Genomic DNA, 17,747 nt, shown 5'->3' with positions numbered 1-17,747 from the left:
CGAAGCTCCATCCGAGCCCAGAACTGTTCGTCGCAAAAACATTGCTTGCATCGGTGGAACCGGGACATGAACAGTGAGTCATTGTGTGAACGAGCACGTTGCTCACTAGCAAGACGTATGGAAATATCTCCACTGGTCTGAAATTCGAATTCCTCGCACCTCCCATAAAGATCTTTAAAGAAGACCCGGTAAAAAGAGCACTGTTAAAAAAAACAGTGAGTCGTTGTTTTCGTGTCTCCGTTTTCACACGGAAGAGCTCTGCACTTGGTTTGGTTATTCTACGCTGAATCATCCCCATGTGTGTGGTCCGGATTATTTCTCTGTTCTTAGCTTTATCTTCCTGTTCACGTCCATTTGAATTTAAGTCGATTTCAGCTCCCCTAAACATCAAGAAAACAAGAGGTGTGTTTGGTTTGCTATATTCGAGTTTGTATATGCGAGAAACTTATATCCGTTCATATAGTTATGTAAAAAATATGTTTAGGTACTTGCGTGACAGATGCAGTCTATATGAGTTATCATAGCTATACGAGAGGTCCAAAATGAGCATCAATCTTATCCAAATTGGGCGGATGCAGTCTGCATGAGCTACAATGTCAATATGATTCATCTGTCAGTCTCAGGTCACAAGAATATTGTATCCATTCATACAGGTAACCAAACAACTTCACTACGTCCACCATTATATCCGTTCATGCAACCAACCAAATACTCTTCTTAAGATCTATACGACTTTTTAACCTACTCCCACTCAGCCAGTCTATATGATGTAACCCCTCTTTACAACCAAACACATCCTTGGGAGTGGGCACTCTTGTGTGTAGACTGATGTTTTGTATATATTTTAGAATGTTTGTGGGGTTCAACTTTGCAGAAAAAACAATTTGCATTTTACTAGCACGTATGTGCAACTATCATTTTCAAAAGCACTTATACAAGATAGAAGTGAGGAGATGTTTGGTTCTTGACTTCAGCATGCTAAGCAAAATTTTGGCCACGTATAGAAAAATTGGTTTATGTTTAGATTAAGACTAAAATTTGATAGCACTTTGAAAAATTCGGTCTGCCATTTTTTTTATAATAAAGCTAGATGAGATTTTGACGTTCAAAAACAGCTGCCCCAATTTAGTCTGGCCAAATTGGTTCAGCCTACTACTATGTTTGTCCCGATTTTAACATAAATTTAGTTTTCTCATGACACTCTGAAACTGCCAAGTACAAATACTATGCATTCCCATTCTATACACTTAGGTCTCCCTTTTGATTTGACCACGTAACCAAAATAATATATTTGTTTGCTATTGGAACAACATTGTCCAACTGGAAAACACAAAATTAGATCAACAACCCAGATTGAAACAAAGTTAGCTAGCCAGCTCAACATGGACCTAAGAGCAAAGCTCGCATGTGGATACGGTGCTTAAAGCTGTGGGATCAAATATAGAATGATAACATGTTAACGTGGGCCTAGTTTTCATGTCTATATTTGTGTTTTATACACTTTAGAATTGTCTGATTTGCCTAATAAAAGTTACAACAATAATAAATTCACGTAGTTAATAAATTTATTGATCTTAATATTTCAAAGACTATTAGATTACTTTAACAATTACAATATTTAGAGATAGATAAGCTCCCGCCGTTCCTACAACTACACTACAAACTACTATTTTTGTTTTTAAATAGATATCGTATTAGAATACGTGCAGTCAAACTCTAGAAACTTTGATAACTAATATACACAAATCTATTAAGATTTGACACATAAAAATTATAGCAGTGAATGTCATAAAAAAATACTTTGACATCATCTAATTTTTACCAAGATGTAATTATCAAAATTAATAGTTAAATATGTTTTTTCGAGACCGTATCGATGTCTTAAACGATGAGTAAAAGAGAACGGAGATAATATCAACTATTATAGCAACGAATACTGTGTTTTTTCTAAGGTTTAAAATTAAAATGTTTGTTGAAAATTCCAAATATAAAAGAGTCAAAACTTTAAACCCTAACACAGCCCAACAAAACCACCTAGATTACCAGTGAAAACCCACCGGAAGCAATGAAAGCAAAGGAGGGTTGGGCAGCAGCGAGGAAAGCTGCAGTCAAACAGCACATAAAAGCCACGAGGGCACAGGGCAGGCAACAGCAAGAGAAGCAAGCAGCGGAGCGAGGAGGAGGACCAGCACCCAGCCGAGCGAGGCGTCCCCAATGGCAGCAGCAGCTTTGCCCGCCGCTGCCGCTTTTCCCCACCTCCTCTCCCTCTCCTCCTCCTTCTAATCCCCTTCCCTCTCATCCATCCCCTCCTCCTCTTCCCTCCCTCACCTGTCTGTTTCGCACCCGTCGCCGTCGCCGTCGCCGCCGCCGCATTGGGCGCCGAGGGGAGACGCAATGGAGCAGGTAAGCGAGCGATCTGGTTCGATTCGGATTCGAGGGGTTGATTTGGCTTTTCTGAGCGTGTTTATGCGCTGTGTGCCTGTGTGCTGCAGTACGAGAAGGTGGAGAAGATTGGGGAGGGCACGTACGGGGTGGTGTACAAGGCGCTGGACAAGGCCACCAACGAGACGATCGCGCTCAAGAAGATCCGTCTCGAGCAGGAGGATGAGGGCGTCCCCTCCACCGCCATCCGCGAGATCTCTCTCCTCAAGGAGATGAACCACGACAACATCGTCAGGTCCGGTCCATGGCCTTGGCCCCCCTCCATTCCTTTGCATTGCCCGTATTAGTAGTTGTTACTGCGGATTTAGGAATGATCAGCCGAGCTATCCCGGATTGATCGATTGGTTGAAGTGGGCAGTGGCTCGAGGTAGTTTTGCTGTATGCAAGAGTGGCTAGGTGCGATCTAGGACTGTTTGATGGATCAGAACGATGGTGTTATCCAATGAAGTAATGTTGCATCATTGATGGTGAGGTGGTCTGATATGCTGGTGTGCTGAGAAGCTTTACTTGCTGCGTGTAGGTTACATGATGTCGTCCACAGCGAGAAGCGCATATATCTCGTCTTCGAGTACCTGGATCTGGATCTGAAGAAGTTCATGGATTCCTGTCCGGAGTTTGCGAAGAATCCCACTTTGATTAAGGTGAGAAGTGCAAATTATGAATGTGTTTGGCTGCAGATTGCTTCTGTCAATTTCCATATATAGCTAAACTTGAAGCGTTGGCTTGAGCCTGTATTGATCACAGATTTCGTATGTATCTACAACTTGCTAGTCTTGGAATCAAGCTTGCGACAGAACAATATCAATGCGGAGCAGGAAACTAGTCTAACTAAGCATAGCATAGCACATGGTTGCAAAACCACAGTGCTCATCTAGCGTCTTTCCATTGCATGTAAAAGAATTTTGGTCCATTGCATGTAAAAGAATTTTGGTTCAAAAATTTCAAAAGAAGACAGGTGGAGTCCACATCATTTTGTGAGTTCCATATATGGGTCGCCTGTTGTCTTCTTCCATTGAACGCCACTGTGTTTTTGTATGGTACCAGGAAAGAATTTGTTTTGACGCTCACTAGGCTGGAACTTAGCATAAGCTAGGATGCACAATTGGGGAAAAGGACCCATGTGTACATTGCCTCATGCACCTCTCTGCTTATGAACTTGTTGCAGTGCGAACAACTGAACATCAGTGTTTTTTTAGGAAAAAATGCACATCTACTGTTTGGACATTTTTGTATTTTAATTAAGTAAATTTCAAAAACCTACAACTATTTTGACATATGTTGCAGAAAACTACAACTTCTAGTGTCTATTTCAAAAACCTACAACTATTTTGATATATATTGCAAAAAACTATAATTTTCTCACAATGGGCTCACCTGTCATCCTCTATGACATGTTGTCAAAAGATTAACTGTGGGCCCACCTGTTGCCAAAGAATGACATGTGGGCCCACGATGAGAAAATTGTAGTCTTTTTTTTTCCACATGTGTCAAAATAATTGTAGGTTTTTTAAATGGGCACCAGAAGGTAAATAGTTGTAGGTTTTTGCAACATGTGTTAAATAGTTGTAGGTTTTTGAAATTTACTCTTTAACTTTAGAGATATTATGGAGTCATGGAATTACATTGTTGTGGTAAGATCGGACTGCTCTTAGCCTCAAATGACTCTCACTTCAGTAACATTGTAGGACCATTAATCAGTATTTGTGATCCATGCACTGCATATTTCCTTATAAAGGTTCCCTGGGGCTCTACCGAGCACATGGCTTATCTCCTCAAATAAACAGACGCATCACCCACGTGACTGACATAAATCAGCATAAGCTGTAAACACAATATGTTTCACTGCTAATGCTGGTTCTTTGCTGTAAAATGACTGGAAATATGGCCAACCAGCACCACCCGGTCCACCTCAATACTGTATGAACCCTACATGGGCACCACTGCTTCATTTCCTGTTGTTTATGTGTAGCAATGGCTGCAGCTATTTAGTGCACACAGAACTGGCACTGTATTTCTTTCCTCAAATTTCTCTCAGAACTACCATTTCTGACAGCAATAGTTTTGGATCTTCTGTAAACCTCACAATATCATTATATGATCTGACCTGTTTAAAGATTTGCTTGTTTAGACTCTAGTAATGAGACACAATGTGTTAATATGTTTCAATCATCCATTTTGCTTTTCTTATATACCAACGTAGTGTGAATCCCTTTTTTCCCATTCCTAATATATTTATGCATGACCAGTAGCAGCTTTTGATTGCATTTTGGAATGTGACTATTTTCTTCTTTCTCCAGTCATATCTCTATCAGATACTCCGAGGCGTTGCTTATTGTCATTCTCATAGAGTTCTTCATCGAGATTTGAAACCTCAGAATTTGTTGATAGATCGGCGTACTAATGCACTGAAGCTTGCAGACTTTGGTTTAGCCAGAGCATTCGGAATTCCTGTCCGTACATTTACTCATGAGGTACTTTTCTTATATTTGAGACTCGAAGTTTGGATTTTCCTGTAGAAAATACATAAACGTTTGGTAGGATATGGTGTTGGGGAACGGGTTGGCTACGTTAGCCTAAAAACAAAATTTTTCTCTACCGCGTTCAATCAAGGAACAATACGAGTAGGGTATCATAGATCGTTACCACTAGACGCGTAGTGCAACAAAAGAAAAGTTGGAGTAAACCAATCTAACGTCGTGCGCGCCAAACTCCTCGAGCAGCTTCTCGATCAGATTCGCGACCAGTCCCGCATAGGTAGTCACGCTCCTCGATCAGCTCCGAGCAGGTGGTCATGCATCTTGACCAGTTCCTCGACCAGTCCCGACCACAGGCACCACGTCCTCGAACGGCTTCGTAACCACGTAGAGGAAGTAACCGATCATATCGACCACCTCATTGACCATGAACTGAAAGCCTCGACCACGTCCTCGATTGCAATTGAGGAAGTAGTCGAACCAGTCCTAGTGTCCTTGTCGTTGATCAACACCGCAACAATCGTAGTAGTGTCTCCACGGTATCCACACGTACAAGGATGGAATGTCGTACGTCGGTGTGCTAACACCGCGTGCCCGACTAGGATTTCGCAGGGAGTTCGGGAAGAGGTGTCGGCTAGGGTTTTGGTGGTGAAATCAACTCTTGCGTCCACGACTCTTACCTCCTCTTATATAGAGTACGCTAATAAGCCTTTAATCACATTAAATGTCATCATGACTCTAAATCCTAATGTGTATTCAATCATATTAAATCTCATTCACAGATCCAATCTGCATATGTGATCGTCTCTAGGGCATATCACCAACACTCTCCCACTTGCACTAAAGTCGATTCATGCAAGTTTTGAATTATATCCCTTTAAGTGTGTGACTCGTTAGGTTCATGTGTAAACGGTTGCTACTTGGAAACCCTTTGCGAATTGCAAATCAATAGCGGTACCTAGCAACACATATTGATTCCTGAGCACACATAAATATCATATCGGCTGAATTTTGATATACACATGCACCAATCCCTTTATCACACGATACCAATCAAGCTTGAGGCGAGATTCGTGCCACCCTTGTGATAGCTCGACAATTCACTCAATCAAGTAGTGGATTTATCATGATTAACTTTTTAATCATATTAGCATGACTATGTACTTTCTCAATTCAACTACCTCGAGGGCCTCAGAGATATCTCTTCCGTTATCTAAGAGAGGCAAATTTCGTCTTAATAGCTCACATCCCACGACATGTTTCATAACATACTCAAAAGCAACATTTATAACTACCTAGTTACGGAGTAGTGTTTGGAAGCCCCTGAGTGTGTTACTACACATTCTAGAATCAATGATGATCTCAGGTCCAAGGATTTTGTAGGTACACCATTCGAGATCACAACTGATTGCACTTTATATAACTATCCCAGCAGTGTCTCGAGGTGGCCAGGTCCAAGGATTCTATAGGTACACCATTCGAGACCACAACTGATGGCACTTTATATAACTATCCCAGTAGTGTCTCGAGGTGGCCAACACCATGTCTCAAGGATCATCTGTCTAACACCATGTTCGCTAATATATGCATATATTATTGATTTGATATTTTCATATCTATGATCCATGAAACATGATTATCAATCAATACATGTGTTGATTTGTGAATCATCATTATTTTACATGATGATATGAAATTAGGAACCATTTTAGAATGACATCAAACAATAAGTCTTAGGAGCAAGTCACATATTTACTGATCAATGTCTATAATGATCATTCAAGGAACGGAGTAACAAATTATTCGAGACAATATAAACATAAAAGTGATATAATTATCCTCATGATCGCCTTTACGGCATATCACCAAAACTTTCCTACTTACACTAGAGCCAGTCACATAGGTATCTAATACCTATTGTTCGATAGTGCATCTTTTTCAGGCTGTAGGATAAGATAGGCTAAAGATCCAATCCGATAGGTCCAATGCCAATTGCATATATTTACATCACTTCTCCATTTAATTTAAATGATGTATCCATACCAAAGTACATGTTCAAAATTATAGTGGTACCAATGTACCTAGTGCTCGGGCAATAGGTCAACTATCGACAATAGAGATCCATTGGACTGAACACATTGCGAACCACACATAACTCATAAACTAATTTTCTGATCCAAGTAGTTTTCAATGCGACTTTAAAAGCGGTGGTGTACTTAGCAATAATTGTAGAGTAGGCAATGGTTCTTGCATAGAGTATTTCTAGCTAACTATTTCATCATTTACATAAAACCAGATTTCACATCATGATTTCTTTGTTGGTTTGGAATCTAGCATCGATGTAACCATTTACGACGACTTTTTCTTTCCTCCAAAAACCATGGTCACATCTTCGTTCTTATCTAGTACTAGAGGATGATTTTTCCTGATGACTATCAACAGGACTTTCTCATCAAGTGTGACAACATGCCGAGTCTTGCAAAAATTGATGCTACATGGCATTGGCAAGAAATTTTACTTGGAATCTTGCATATTGAACTATTTCAATACCTTATCAATGTGCGTTCTTCAAATTAATCTCATTAGCCTTTTTTGGGTTTTTTTATTTAGGATATCATGCTCATTAGGTGTCACCACACATTGATTCTCGCAAATGCAACACTTTGGCCTCCTTTTAACTATCTCTATAGATCTTTATTTCCTATTTATACTGTCTTTCTTAAACTTCATCTTGAAACTATTTCTCAATGAAGATTTGAGAAACTTAATGCATTGGATTGTCATCTCGATTAATAACATGTCATACATATTGATGAGATCAGAAACACAAATATGCTCCCACTAGTCTTGTTATGAACACAAGGTTCTTGCTCACTCTTGATGTAGTCAAACTCTCTTGGCCATTAAGTGAAAAATCTAACTTCGAGATGCTCACCTCAATCCACAAATAGACTTTTAAAGCTTGCATAGCTTCCTAGCATATTTTAGTATCATCAAAACTATTAGCTTGTATCACATATATGCCTCAACTTATGTTTCCATAAAGGAAAGTTGTTTTGACGTCCATTTGCCATATCACAATATGTAGCAATCGCTAGGATGATCTCAATACACTTTTAGCATTGCGATAGACAATGTGTTTCATCATATGATCAATACTTTGAATTACCATGAAACTTCTCACCACCGATCGTGTTATATAGACACGAACATTTCCATCAGTGTCTACTCATTTTCCTTCAAACAAATATATACAATAGTTTTTTTTACACCATTGGGTGGATCGACCAAGTTTCAAACTTGGTTTTTTGCATGGATTCTAATTCGGATCTCAAGTTACCTCTCAGAGTCTGGTCTCATCATTGCTTCCGTATAGTACTTGGGCTTATTATTATCCAACAATAATATATTGCGCTGCTCCGTGGTTAGGAACATAAACTTTTCAAGTGCACGATTGACCTTTTTCGATCGACATGAGGCTGGTGTCTCCACAACATGTTCTGCAACATTTAGTTGTGGTTTAGTAGGAGCTGAAATATTTTCTGATAGTTTCCGAATCTCTTCGAGTTGCACCGTGCTCTTACTAATTTTCTTTGAGAGAAACTCTTTCTCCAGAAAAACTCTATTCTGGGCGACAAATATTTTGCTTTCTTCTCGGTTATAGAAATAATATCTTTTGGTTTCCCTTGGTTACCTCACAAAGAAACACTAATCTGATTTGGGAGTGAGCTTATCAGACATCAAACGTTTTACATAGTCTTCACAACCCCAGATCTTAAGGAAAGACAACATGTGACACTTCTCAGCCTTTATCTCATATGGCGTCTCCTCCATAGATTTAGATGGAACACTATTTAACGTAAAAGCAACAATTTCTAAAGCATATCGTAGAAAGACAATGAAAGATTAAATTGGCTCATCATACACTGAACAATGTCTAACAAAGTGTCATGGGCATGAAGTACTGTTCACCCACTTACTGTTATGTGGGCAGGAGATCAAGCTTGCCGATAAATTAGGAAGGAAATAAATTAGAATTAGAAGGGGTATTATAGAAAGAGATAAATTAGATTTGGAAGGTAAGATTAGTAGGGATAAGTTAGGGAAGTCAGAGTTTGTTTAGGAATTAAATCAGAGTCGGTTTAGGAAAGAATAAAGGAGTTGTATTTGGTACTGTAGCACGTGGGTACTGTAGCGCAAGGTCCGTTGGCCGGCTGTATATAGTTGGCAATAGATGTGTATTAGGGATCAAGCAATGAGAACTAATCTAATCTCCCTCAATATTCGTCTCTCTCATCTATAGTCTAAATCTCCCATCTCTAGCAGCTGACGCCGCCTAGCTATCCTCTCGGCGGATGTTTCATCTCTAGCAGCTGACGCCGCCTAGCTATCCTCTCGGCGGATGTTTATCCCCATTATGATCCAAGGATCACAACACAAAGTATGGTTCGTTCGTTTAGACACCCATTTCGTGGAAGCATGTCATGCGGAGTCAATTGCGAAACAATTTCACATTGCTTTAAATGAGCATCAAATCATGGCTCAAGTATTCATCTCCACGATCCAATCGCTGGAATATAATTATTTTGTCCGTATGATTTTATACCTCCTTCTGAAACTCACTGAACTTTTCGAAATATTCAGATTTGTACCGAGAACCACTTTTAGCTATAGAGCTCCTTAGCTCGCATACATTTGTATGTAAAAGAGCTAATAGCTCACTCGCTCTTTCTCTTAGACCGGTGAAAAACAACTTAGTCATCTTGCTAAGTAAACAAGATTCACACATGTCAAATGATTCAAAATCAAATGAATCTTGAAGACCGTATCTATGGAGCTTTTCCATGTGTCTCTTATTCATATGACATAAGTAACAATGCTAAAGAAAAATGGGGTCAATATATATTATAAATTCACATATCCTCAAAATCCATTCATCAATGGATCATGACTGGACTAAGTTGCTAGAAAGCTAAACAATGTTTGTCTAGAATTCTTTACTTCCAAAGCAGATTTTATACCAAATTCACATTTTGCCAAAAACTCAAGTTTGATTCTAGTATCAACTACCCAAGACTCACAGGAGAAAATAGCAAGATCCAAGTCTATATCATTGGTATCTAGGTCTAGAAGTCATATTTCATTTCCTTTTCTCGAGAACTTACAAGTATTCCCGGTTTCCCTTTGAACTATTATCGTATAACTACGGCTTTTTAAGTGATATGCTCCACTTTTTGAACATCTACATAAACGAGGCTTTCATGATCAAGTATTGTTTAACCAAGCTTGATTCTCCACAAAGCAATATGCCATTCAATCATATTGAAGTCATATTCAATGTGAGGTAATAGACATAAAGTGAGTAATCATAATGTTTTTTATAAATTCCACGAGTTACAAGATAGCATCTTTGAGCTAGTTCATCAGGATAAGAATCTCTACAACACATCATTTACATCATTGAGTGAGAACAATTTTTAATTCAATTTGATATCAATCGTTACAATTTAATCCGGAATTGTAAGGGGAACTATTTCCAAAATCTATAGCAAAAATATATGCAACGATTTAACACAATGTTTGTGCGTATCCTCTAATAAATAATTTATCAGAAGATACTCCTACTGGATGTTTTGGAACCGTTTACCTCTAACGTCATACAATGAGACAAGATTCATATTTAAGTAGATTCTAGTGAGCTTTAGCATCACTGTTAGAAACCTAGATGACATAGGTAAACAACACATTGCTTATCACATCTCTATGTTACTCTTGTTTGTTGGGTGACATCTAATGCCTCGGCGTCCAACACCATGCCTCAAAGTCTAAAACCGTTTTGATAGCTTTGTTAAGTAAACTAACACTATACGTGTGGATGTCTGACATCCACCATAACTGGTTAAGATAAACGATGGTACTCTGCTTTAACAGACCTAACAAAAAATAATCAAAACCAATGTAGGTGCAGCTATTGGAAGGGTATCAATTACTCTTAATTTTTCTGAGGAAAGCTATTCTATCATGTAAACTTATCTATTTCATAGAAAACATGAATAAAATATCACGATAAGGACATAGATAAACATCACAGGCAATCATATTAATTATAACATAGTATGACCCCTTCACATGGTGACCTTCATCGCCACGGTCCTGTCTTTCGAGTCATCATGCTTGAAGTCTCTATGATCATGTACTAGACTACTACTCTTAATAGCTAGCAACGAATTACATAAGAATATGAAGAATCGCAAGTCGACACGTAGGTTGTTATACAAAAGTATGACAACATTTGGCTGCAATTAACCATGACATACAGACTATTAAAATTACACACATGCATTACATACATAATAAGACCATACCAGTCAAAAATAGTCAAAAATATTCTCTGTAAAAACGAGTTAAGCGTAGAAACGAATTCTAATATCGCGATATGAACATATTATAACGATCTATGCGTGTATGTTACGCAACGGAAATACATAGATGGTATCTATGAAATCGTTATGAAAATTTCATCGATCTGATCATATCAAGCCGATTCTAAGTCATTCACAATACCTCAATTTTCACTAGATCAATCATCGCGTGAAGTTTTTCAGAAACGACAACAAACACAACCTCGATCTGTTGTTCTTCTAACCATGCAGTAACACGCGCTGTTAGCCTCGATGATGATTCCAGTCAGTAGGGGCAAGTCGCACGCGCAGCCAGGTGGAAGATCGAGCTGATCTTTTTGGTCGTGTGATTCTATCAACTCACACCTCATTTCAATCCCAATTTTACCAAACCTGCATCGATCGATCCATCCTATGAATCAATCACAAGAATAATAATAGATCCTATCTATTGCTACCACATATCATCTATATATGACCGATCAAAATAAAAAACTACGCATGTAGGCTCTAATACCACCGTTGGAGAACGAGTTAGTTATGCTAGCCTAAAAACAAAATTTTTCGTTCACTAAGGAAATCATGCAAGTAAGAGATTATAGATCGTTACCACTTGACGCGCAATGTAGTGAAAGAAGAGTTAGAGTGGATTGATTCAATGTTGTACGCGTCAAACTCCTCAAGCAGTTTCTCAATTAGATCCGCGATCAGCCCCACGCAGGTGGTCACATTTCTCGACCAACTTCGAGCAGGTGGTTGTGCTCCTCGACTGGTTCCTCAACCAGTTCCGACCACGGGCACCACATCCTCGACTAACTCCAACCACATAGATGAATTAGTCGATCACGTGGCCACCTCATCGACCATGAACAGGAAGTCTCGACCACGTTCTCAATCGCGATGAGGAAGTAGTCGAACCCGCTCTAGTGTCCTTGTCACCGATCAGCACCGCAGCAATCGTAGCAGTGCCTCCACGGTATCCATACGTATAGGGATGGAACGTTATATGCCGGTGTGCTAGCACCGCGCGTCTGACTAGGATTTCGCAGAGAGTTCGGGAAGAGATGACGGTCAGGGTTTTGTTGATGAAATCAACTCTTGTGTCCACTACTCCTGCCTCCTCTTATATAAAGTATGTTAATGGGCCTTTAATCACATTAAACTCTATCATGACTCTAAACCCCAATAGACATTTAATCATATTAAATCACATTTGCATATCCAATCTGCATACGCTATCGTTTCTAGGGTATATCACCAATATATGGATCATAAATCTATGCTCATTGCTCGATATTTCTTTTCTCGTAGCACGTCCATGTGATTTTACATCTGTGTAAGCTTATTTTTCTTTCATCTACTATAATCCCTGTTGCATTGACTCGCAACGGATGTCTATGGGAAGTATTTTTTCAGGTAGTAACATTATGGTACAGAGCTCCAGAAATTCTTCTTGGATCGAGGCAGTATTCCACACCAGTTGATGTGTGGTCGGTGGGCTGTATCTTTGCGGAAATGGTGAACCAGAAGCCACTATTCCCTGGTGATTCCGAGATTGATGAACTATTTAAGATATTCAGGTTCCATCGTTGTGCTGATAATCTGATTTTCAATTTTCATTTTTCAACTCGAATCTGATTTTGTTTGTATTCTGGGTACCTTTGAAGGGTACTAGGTACTCCAAATGAACAAACTTGGCCAGGAGTCAGCTCTTTACCGGACTTCAAGTCCGCTTTCCCCAAGTGGCAGGCTCAGGTATGAGACAACAGCATAGGCATGTAGTTAGGTCCGTGTTGCAAGTAAAACTTGTTTATATGGCTGACAGTTTGTGCTCGCTATGGCCTATACACTCCAACCCACTGAAATGCCCTGTTGGAACGTTCATTCCAGGACCTGGCAGCAGTCGTCCCAAATCTTGAACCTGCTGGTTTGGACCTTCTCTCTGTAAGTCAAATGGATTTTCGATGATGATCCCAACTATGGATCATATAATATCATTGCTTTCAATTAACTTGTTTCTATTCACTGACAGAAAATGCTGAGATACGAGCCAAACAAAAGAATTACCGCTAGGCAGGCTCTTGAGCATGAGTACTTGAAGGACCTTGAGATGGTACAATGACCTGCTACGTGCTCAGCGTTGTGTTGGCATATGTATGAGCTGACTCGCTCGTTTTATTCCTTTCATGAACGATGTGCTCTCTCTCTCTCTCTCTGCATTTTTTACATTCAGCTGGAATATTTCGAATCTGGTGTGCTTTGAGATGTATCCGGAATGTCAAATAGATTACCTCCTTGGTCTCTATTTGTTCAAGTAAATATTCTTTATATGTTTCTATTTTTTTCAAGCACCAATTGCACCCCTTTTTATGAACCAACTGTAAACTTGTTATAAGCGCGCTGTGATGTAGAGTGCCCTGCTTCATGCAAGGTGGAGCGACTCTTCCTCAGTCGCGTGAAAACCGAATTAGTAGTAGATAAATATCAGCCTTATGATGAGCATCGGACGGCTGGTCTCCTTCCTCGGTCTTTCTTCTCCACCAGTTTCTTGATGTCTTCGTCACCATGTATGCCTCCACTGCGTCGTCATCTGGCTCCTCCGCCCTGCTCTCCTCCCCACTGGATTCGCAGCTGCCATGCTAACCTTTCTGTTACGCTCACCTTGTCGCTAACATCTGCTCTTGCCCTGCCCTCCTCTCCGTTAGATTCACTACTGTCATGCTAACCTTTTTGTTATCCTCACCCCGTTGCCAACATTGCCCACCGGCTGCTTGCCTATCCAACGACTCTTAGGGTGCCATCGCCATCTCGTCACCCCTCCCTGTCGCCGCCCACCAGCTCTCCTACCACCACCCTTTGTCATCCCTCTAATGCTTCCAGACTTTTTTTCTGGCTTTTTCTTGAAAAAAAACAGAAGTTATATAAGAGGTTAGTTTTTGGCTTCGACTTCTAATGATTTTTTACTACTGAGGAAATGGTTATGACTAAAATAAATTATATAAACTGAGAAACAGATTGTGAGTAGCTTTTTTATCTTTTAATGTGCTGAGAAGCTAAATATTTATCGTAAAAACCAATAATTAAAATTCAAAAACCACAACCGTTTTCTCGTACAACCAAAAACTCTAAATCCACAGCCTATCCATATAGGACCTCCCAAGTCACAGAGCAACGAATGGCGGTCAGCAAGTTGACTGAAATTTTAGGGATTTTCAGTGGACTGACGGTAAGACTTTCCCTTATACAGTTGTTGCATGTTATAATCACACGCCGACCTGTTCAAGATCTCCAAGGAATAACAAACGGAAGCAAAGGAAAAACATTGTTATGGTACATCTATAAGAAATGACAGCACGACCTACCAAGTGTTCAGTTGCCTTACAAAAATTAAAGAATATAAGTGGCCACTTAAACCATATGGCCTTTTGAACTAAGGCAAGAAACATTGTGGAAAAAAGGGCGATAATTCACATACTAAGTTGCCTAAAATTACATGAAAACCTTCATCTTTACAAGGGCTGGGGCAGTGAAGGCATAGATTATCACACAAACGGCAGATGGTATTTGCCCTACCAGGCGTTATCGTGTCTTCTTCATGATTGCTGATGTGCGCACCTCAGCATCTTCCTTGGCGAAGCTCCACCAAAGGTACGACAGGGGAATAGCCACAGCAAGGCAGATTACACGGCCATCCACGTACCCCCATTGTGGAGGGATGTCATAAGCTTCCAGAAATACTGAAACGATGCCCCCAATAGCTACAAATATGATCTTCATGCGTGACGGATGCCTAGCCATGACAGCCCACAATGCCCACAGGAGAAACTGAGATATGCTAATAGCAGTACACACCTTCATGTTGAGGCCTGCAAGGTTTAAAAGGTAAGACATTGAGCTGTGCTGCATGTGTTGGCTGTTCAACATTCATATCCCGTGAAAATGGGAAAGAGTTCGCATTTACAAGGTAACAAGCTCAAATAAAGCACCACACTATTCCACCTACGCTGGACCAAAGAACAAATTCGTGAGCCTGAATTCAAATTTGATATTTCGTGGGGTTTCTCCATCTATATTCTGACTCCACCATTTATATGTATTGCAGGAAAATTCAGAATTGTTAGCAGAAGTTCAAACTTGAGTTAGAAAAAATTTGGTCGAGAAAATCCAGTAACCAACCATCCAGGTACCAAAATTTTGATCCCTGCTCTGATGAATTTTTAAGGATCAGAACCTGGACTAACGGTACTTAGTTCTAAAAAAGAAGTGCTATGCTAAGTGAACCGGAAAAATGCCACTATTCAGAATATCTGGGGTGCAGTTATCAGTTGTCGTGCTGAAGATTACCTTTGTCAAGTTCATAAAAGTTGAGGTACAAAACGTGTGTTGTCACAAAAGCCAGAATAGGAGCTGCAACCATAACTCTAGAAGCTTCATCCCTCAAATTCAAAGTCCGCAGTATCGCCAAAATGAGAGAGTAACCCAGAAAGGCAGCAGCTGATGAAAAATATAGCTTCTCTGTCCAAATGGTATCACTGTAATAGATAGAAGATCTGGGTCAGTGAGTTACCGACAGACAATCTATCTTTATTACATTGTGGATTGAACCTACCAACTGTGATATATGAACCTCCAGAACCACGAATTCATGGCTAGGAGCCCATAAATGTGCCACAAACTAGTATATTCATAGTATGTCTTATGAGTTACTGGCCTTAGAGGTAGCTTGTAATAAAGCAACAGGAAAAATGATAGCCACCCATTAAATTGCACAACAAGAGTGAGAGCAGAGAGAGCAGCAGATAAAGGTTCCTGTGAATGAAAGAACAGAAGGCGTGTAAGAAAGTGAAAAGAAACATGAAAGACTAATAAGATACAAAACTATAGAAGTGAAGAAATGATAACAGTAGCTCAAAGTAATAACAAACTACCTGAAACACGGAAGCACGCTGCAAAGGCCATTTGCCATGATACTTAACCGGCTGTAGGCTAAGCTCTTTCCTTTCATTTTCCCTTTCCATCATACAGTGGTACCTGCATTCACTCTTGCAGTTCCACTCTTTCCATTGCAAGTACAAAGGCTCATGTGTGTACCATGATTTATCAGCAGGCTGGCCATTAGTTGGCACCATACAGTGTTTAACAGAAGTCTCCTTCAGGGAACCCGTCCTTTGACATTCTTCAACACAAGCTCTGTTAACATAATGGGGAGCATGAGTGATTAGCATGACGGTTTCTCATCAATTCATTACACCAGAATATCGAAAAATCAATATGTCTGCGCAAGGCTAGTTGTTAGGACGAAGAGACGGTGTGAGGTTATCTTCCAAGGTTTATCATTGCTGTCAGCTCCTGAATTTAGTCAAATACTAGTTAATTTGGAATTGAATCGGACTACCATGCACAGCTCTCCTAGTCCAATATTTGGAATCTTAAAATGAAATCTTGCACAGGTGGAGTCATGTAAGCTAACTTGAACCCACAATGGAATATGGCCAGAATGGTACGGAGTAAGCATGGCACTGAAATGAATGGTATGTCCCGTTCCTTTGAGATTTTTCTTCACACCATGCAACTATGCTGGGCAAACACCGAATGCTTGTGCAAAGAACATAACCAGTTCAAGTTTCAGTTGTCGAGAAATTGTGATACCAGCGAGTACTCCTCAATTTTTTTTTTTTAACGATGCTTCTCCATAGCGTGGTTTTCGTTGGAGACCTGTGGGGTGCGGGACGGAGGCTAGAACCCCGTCGGCTCGGCTCCATCTGGGAGCATTGCCACCGAGCTCCATGCTCGTCCGCGAGTACTCCTCAGTTGATCTCTAATAATACAGCAATCATCTGGAAGGCAGTATATAACACTCTTAACTAGAACCGCACCGCGCGGCCGTGCATCGTTCCCGCTCGCGTAAACTAAAAGGAGAAAGAAAAAAAAAAGGGAATAAAAGGCGTCTTCTACCTCCAATCAATTGACACGACGTAGACAGCAGCACCCGCGGGATCGGGACCTAACCAATGAACAGCACAGATAACAGAGGATCTCGACGAGAGAGGCGTACTTGTAGAGCGGATCAGCGTCGCCCTCGGAGGCTTCCACCACGGCGACGGCGAAGGCCGCGAGGCCGAGAAGCAGCAGCAGCAGCAGCCACAGCCTCCGCCCGAGCTCCATCCCGTCCCCACTCCCCGGTCGTGCGGCCTAGTGCGGGAGGAGGAGATCCATCGGCGCTGGTGGGGAAGAGAGAGAGAGAGGGGTGGGGGGGGGGGGGGGGACTTTTCTCTCTCCAAGACCGAGGGAAGGGTGGTGTGTGATTGATTGATTCTTGCGTCCGTGTGTTTGGGGGGGAGCAGATCGACACGGGAGGATGATGAGACGATGATGATAACAACAGGCAAGGCGGGCGGGGCAGGGGCAGGGGCAGGGGCAGGGCCGGTGG

At 40.7% G+C, this 17,747-nt stretch overlaps 2 protein-coding genes across 4 annotated transcripts; one reads left to right on the top strand and one right to left on the bottom strand.

Annotated features, from left to right (window-relative positions):
- Positions 1 to 2,091: 2,091 nt before the first annotated feature.
- On the top strand, positions 2,092 to 13,665 carry LOC133917074 (cell division control protein 2 homolog). Of its 2 annotated transcripts, XM_062361031.1 has the most exons (8): positions 2,094 to 2,403; positions 2,493 to 2,677; positions 2,963 to 3,083; positions 4,740 to 4,913; positions 12,734 to 12,897; positions 12,985 to 13,072; positions 13,208 to 13,261; positions 13,350 to 13,665. In XM_062361031.1, the coding sequence occupies exons 1-8, from the start codon at positions 2,395 to 2,397 to the stop codon at positions 13,437 to 13,439; spliced, it is 885 nt and encodes a 294-aa protein (XP_062217015.1). In that variant the 5' UTR covers positions 2,094 to 2,394; the 3' UTR covers positions 13,440 to 13,665. The 2 variants fall into 2 exon arrangements, with proteins under 2 accessions (XP_062217017.1, XP_062217015.1); XM_062361033.1 differs by lacking the exon at positions 4,740 to 4,913 and having other exon boundaries at positions 2,092 to 2,403.
- A 987-nt stretch (positions 13,666 to 14,652) lies between these two features.
- On the bottom strand, positions 14,653 to 17,747 carry LOC133917073 (uncharacterized). Of its 2 annotated transcripts, none has more exons than XM_062361030.1 (5): positions 17,373 to 17,747; positions 16,246 to 16,507; positions 16,029 to 16,126; positions 15,662 to 15,849; positions 14,653 to 15,183 (listed from the first exon to the last, which is right to left on the bottom strand). In XM_062361030.1, exons 1-5 carry the CDS (start codon positions 17,480 to 17,482, stop codon positions 14,897 to 14,899), a joined length of 945 nt encoding a protein of 314 aa, XP_062217014.1. In that variant the 5' UTR covers positions 17,483 to 17,747; the 3' UTR covers positions 14,653 to 14,896. The 2 variants fall into 2 exon arrangements, with proteins under 2 accessions (XP_062217014.1, XP_062217013.1); XM_062361029.1 differs by having other exon boundaries at positions 15,927 to 16,126; positions 17,373 to 17,745.

The sequence above is a fragment of the Phragmites australis genome, chromosome 4 (genome assembly GCF_958298935.1).
Source record: "Phragmites australis chromosome 4, lpPhrAust1.1, whole genome shotgun sequence".
NCBI classification, from domain to species: domain Eukaryota; kingdom Viridiplantae; phylum Streptophyta; class Magnoliopsida; order Poales; family Poaceae; genus Phragmites; species Phragmites australis.
Note: the sequence above shows the minus strand (reverse complement) of the source record. Positions and strands in the feature narration are given on the sequence as shown.

Excerpts from the sequence above, each read along its gene's own strand:
- LOC133917074 (XM_062361031.1), top strand. Across the intron at positions 2,678-2,962 it reads AACCACGACAACATCGTCAG|GTTACATGATGTCGTCCACA; the intron begins GTCCGGTCCATG and ends TGCTGCGTGTAG. Across the intron at positions 13,073-13,207 it reads TCCCCAAGTGGCAGGCTCAG|GACCTGGCAGCAGTCGTCCC; the intron begins GTATGAGACAAC and ends CGTTCATTCCAG.
- LOC133917073 (XM_062361029.1), bottom strand. The coding sequence starts at position 17,482 with ATGGAGCTCGGGCGGAGGCTGTGGCTGCTGCTGCTGCTGCTTCTCGGC. Across the intron at positions 16,127-16,245 it reads AGCGTGCTTCCGTGTTTCAG|GAACCTTTATCTGCTGCTCT; the intron begins GTAGTTTGTTAT and ends TTTCATTCACAG. Across the intron at positions 15,850-15,926 it reads AGGTTCATATATCACAGTTG|TGATACCATTTGGACAGAGA; the intron begins GTAGGTTCAATC and ends TATCTATTACAG.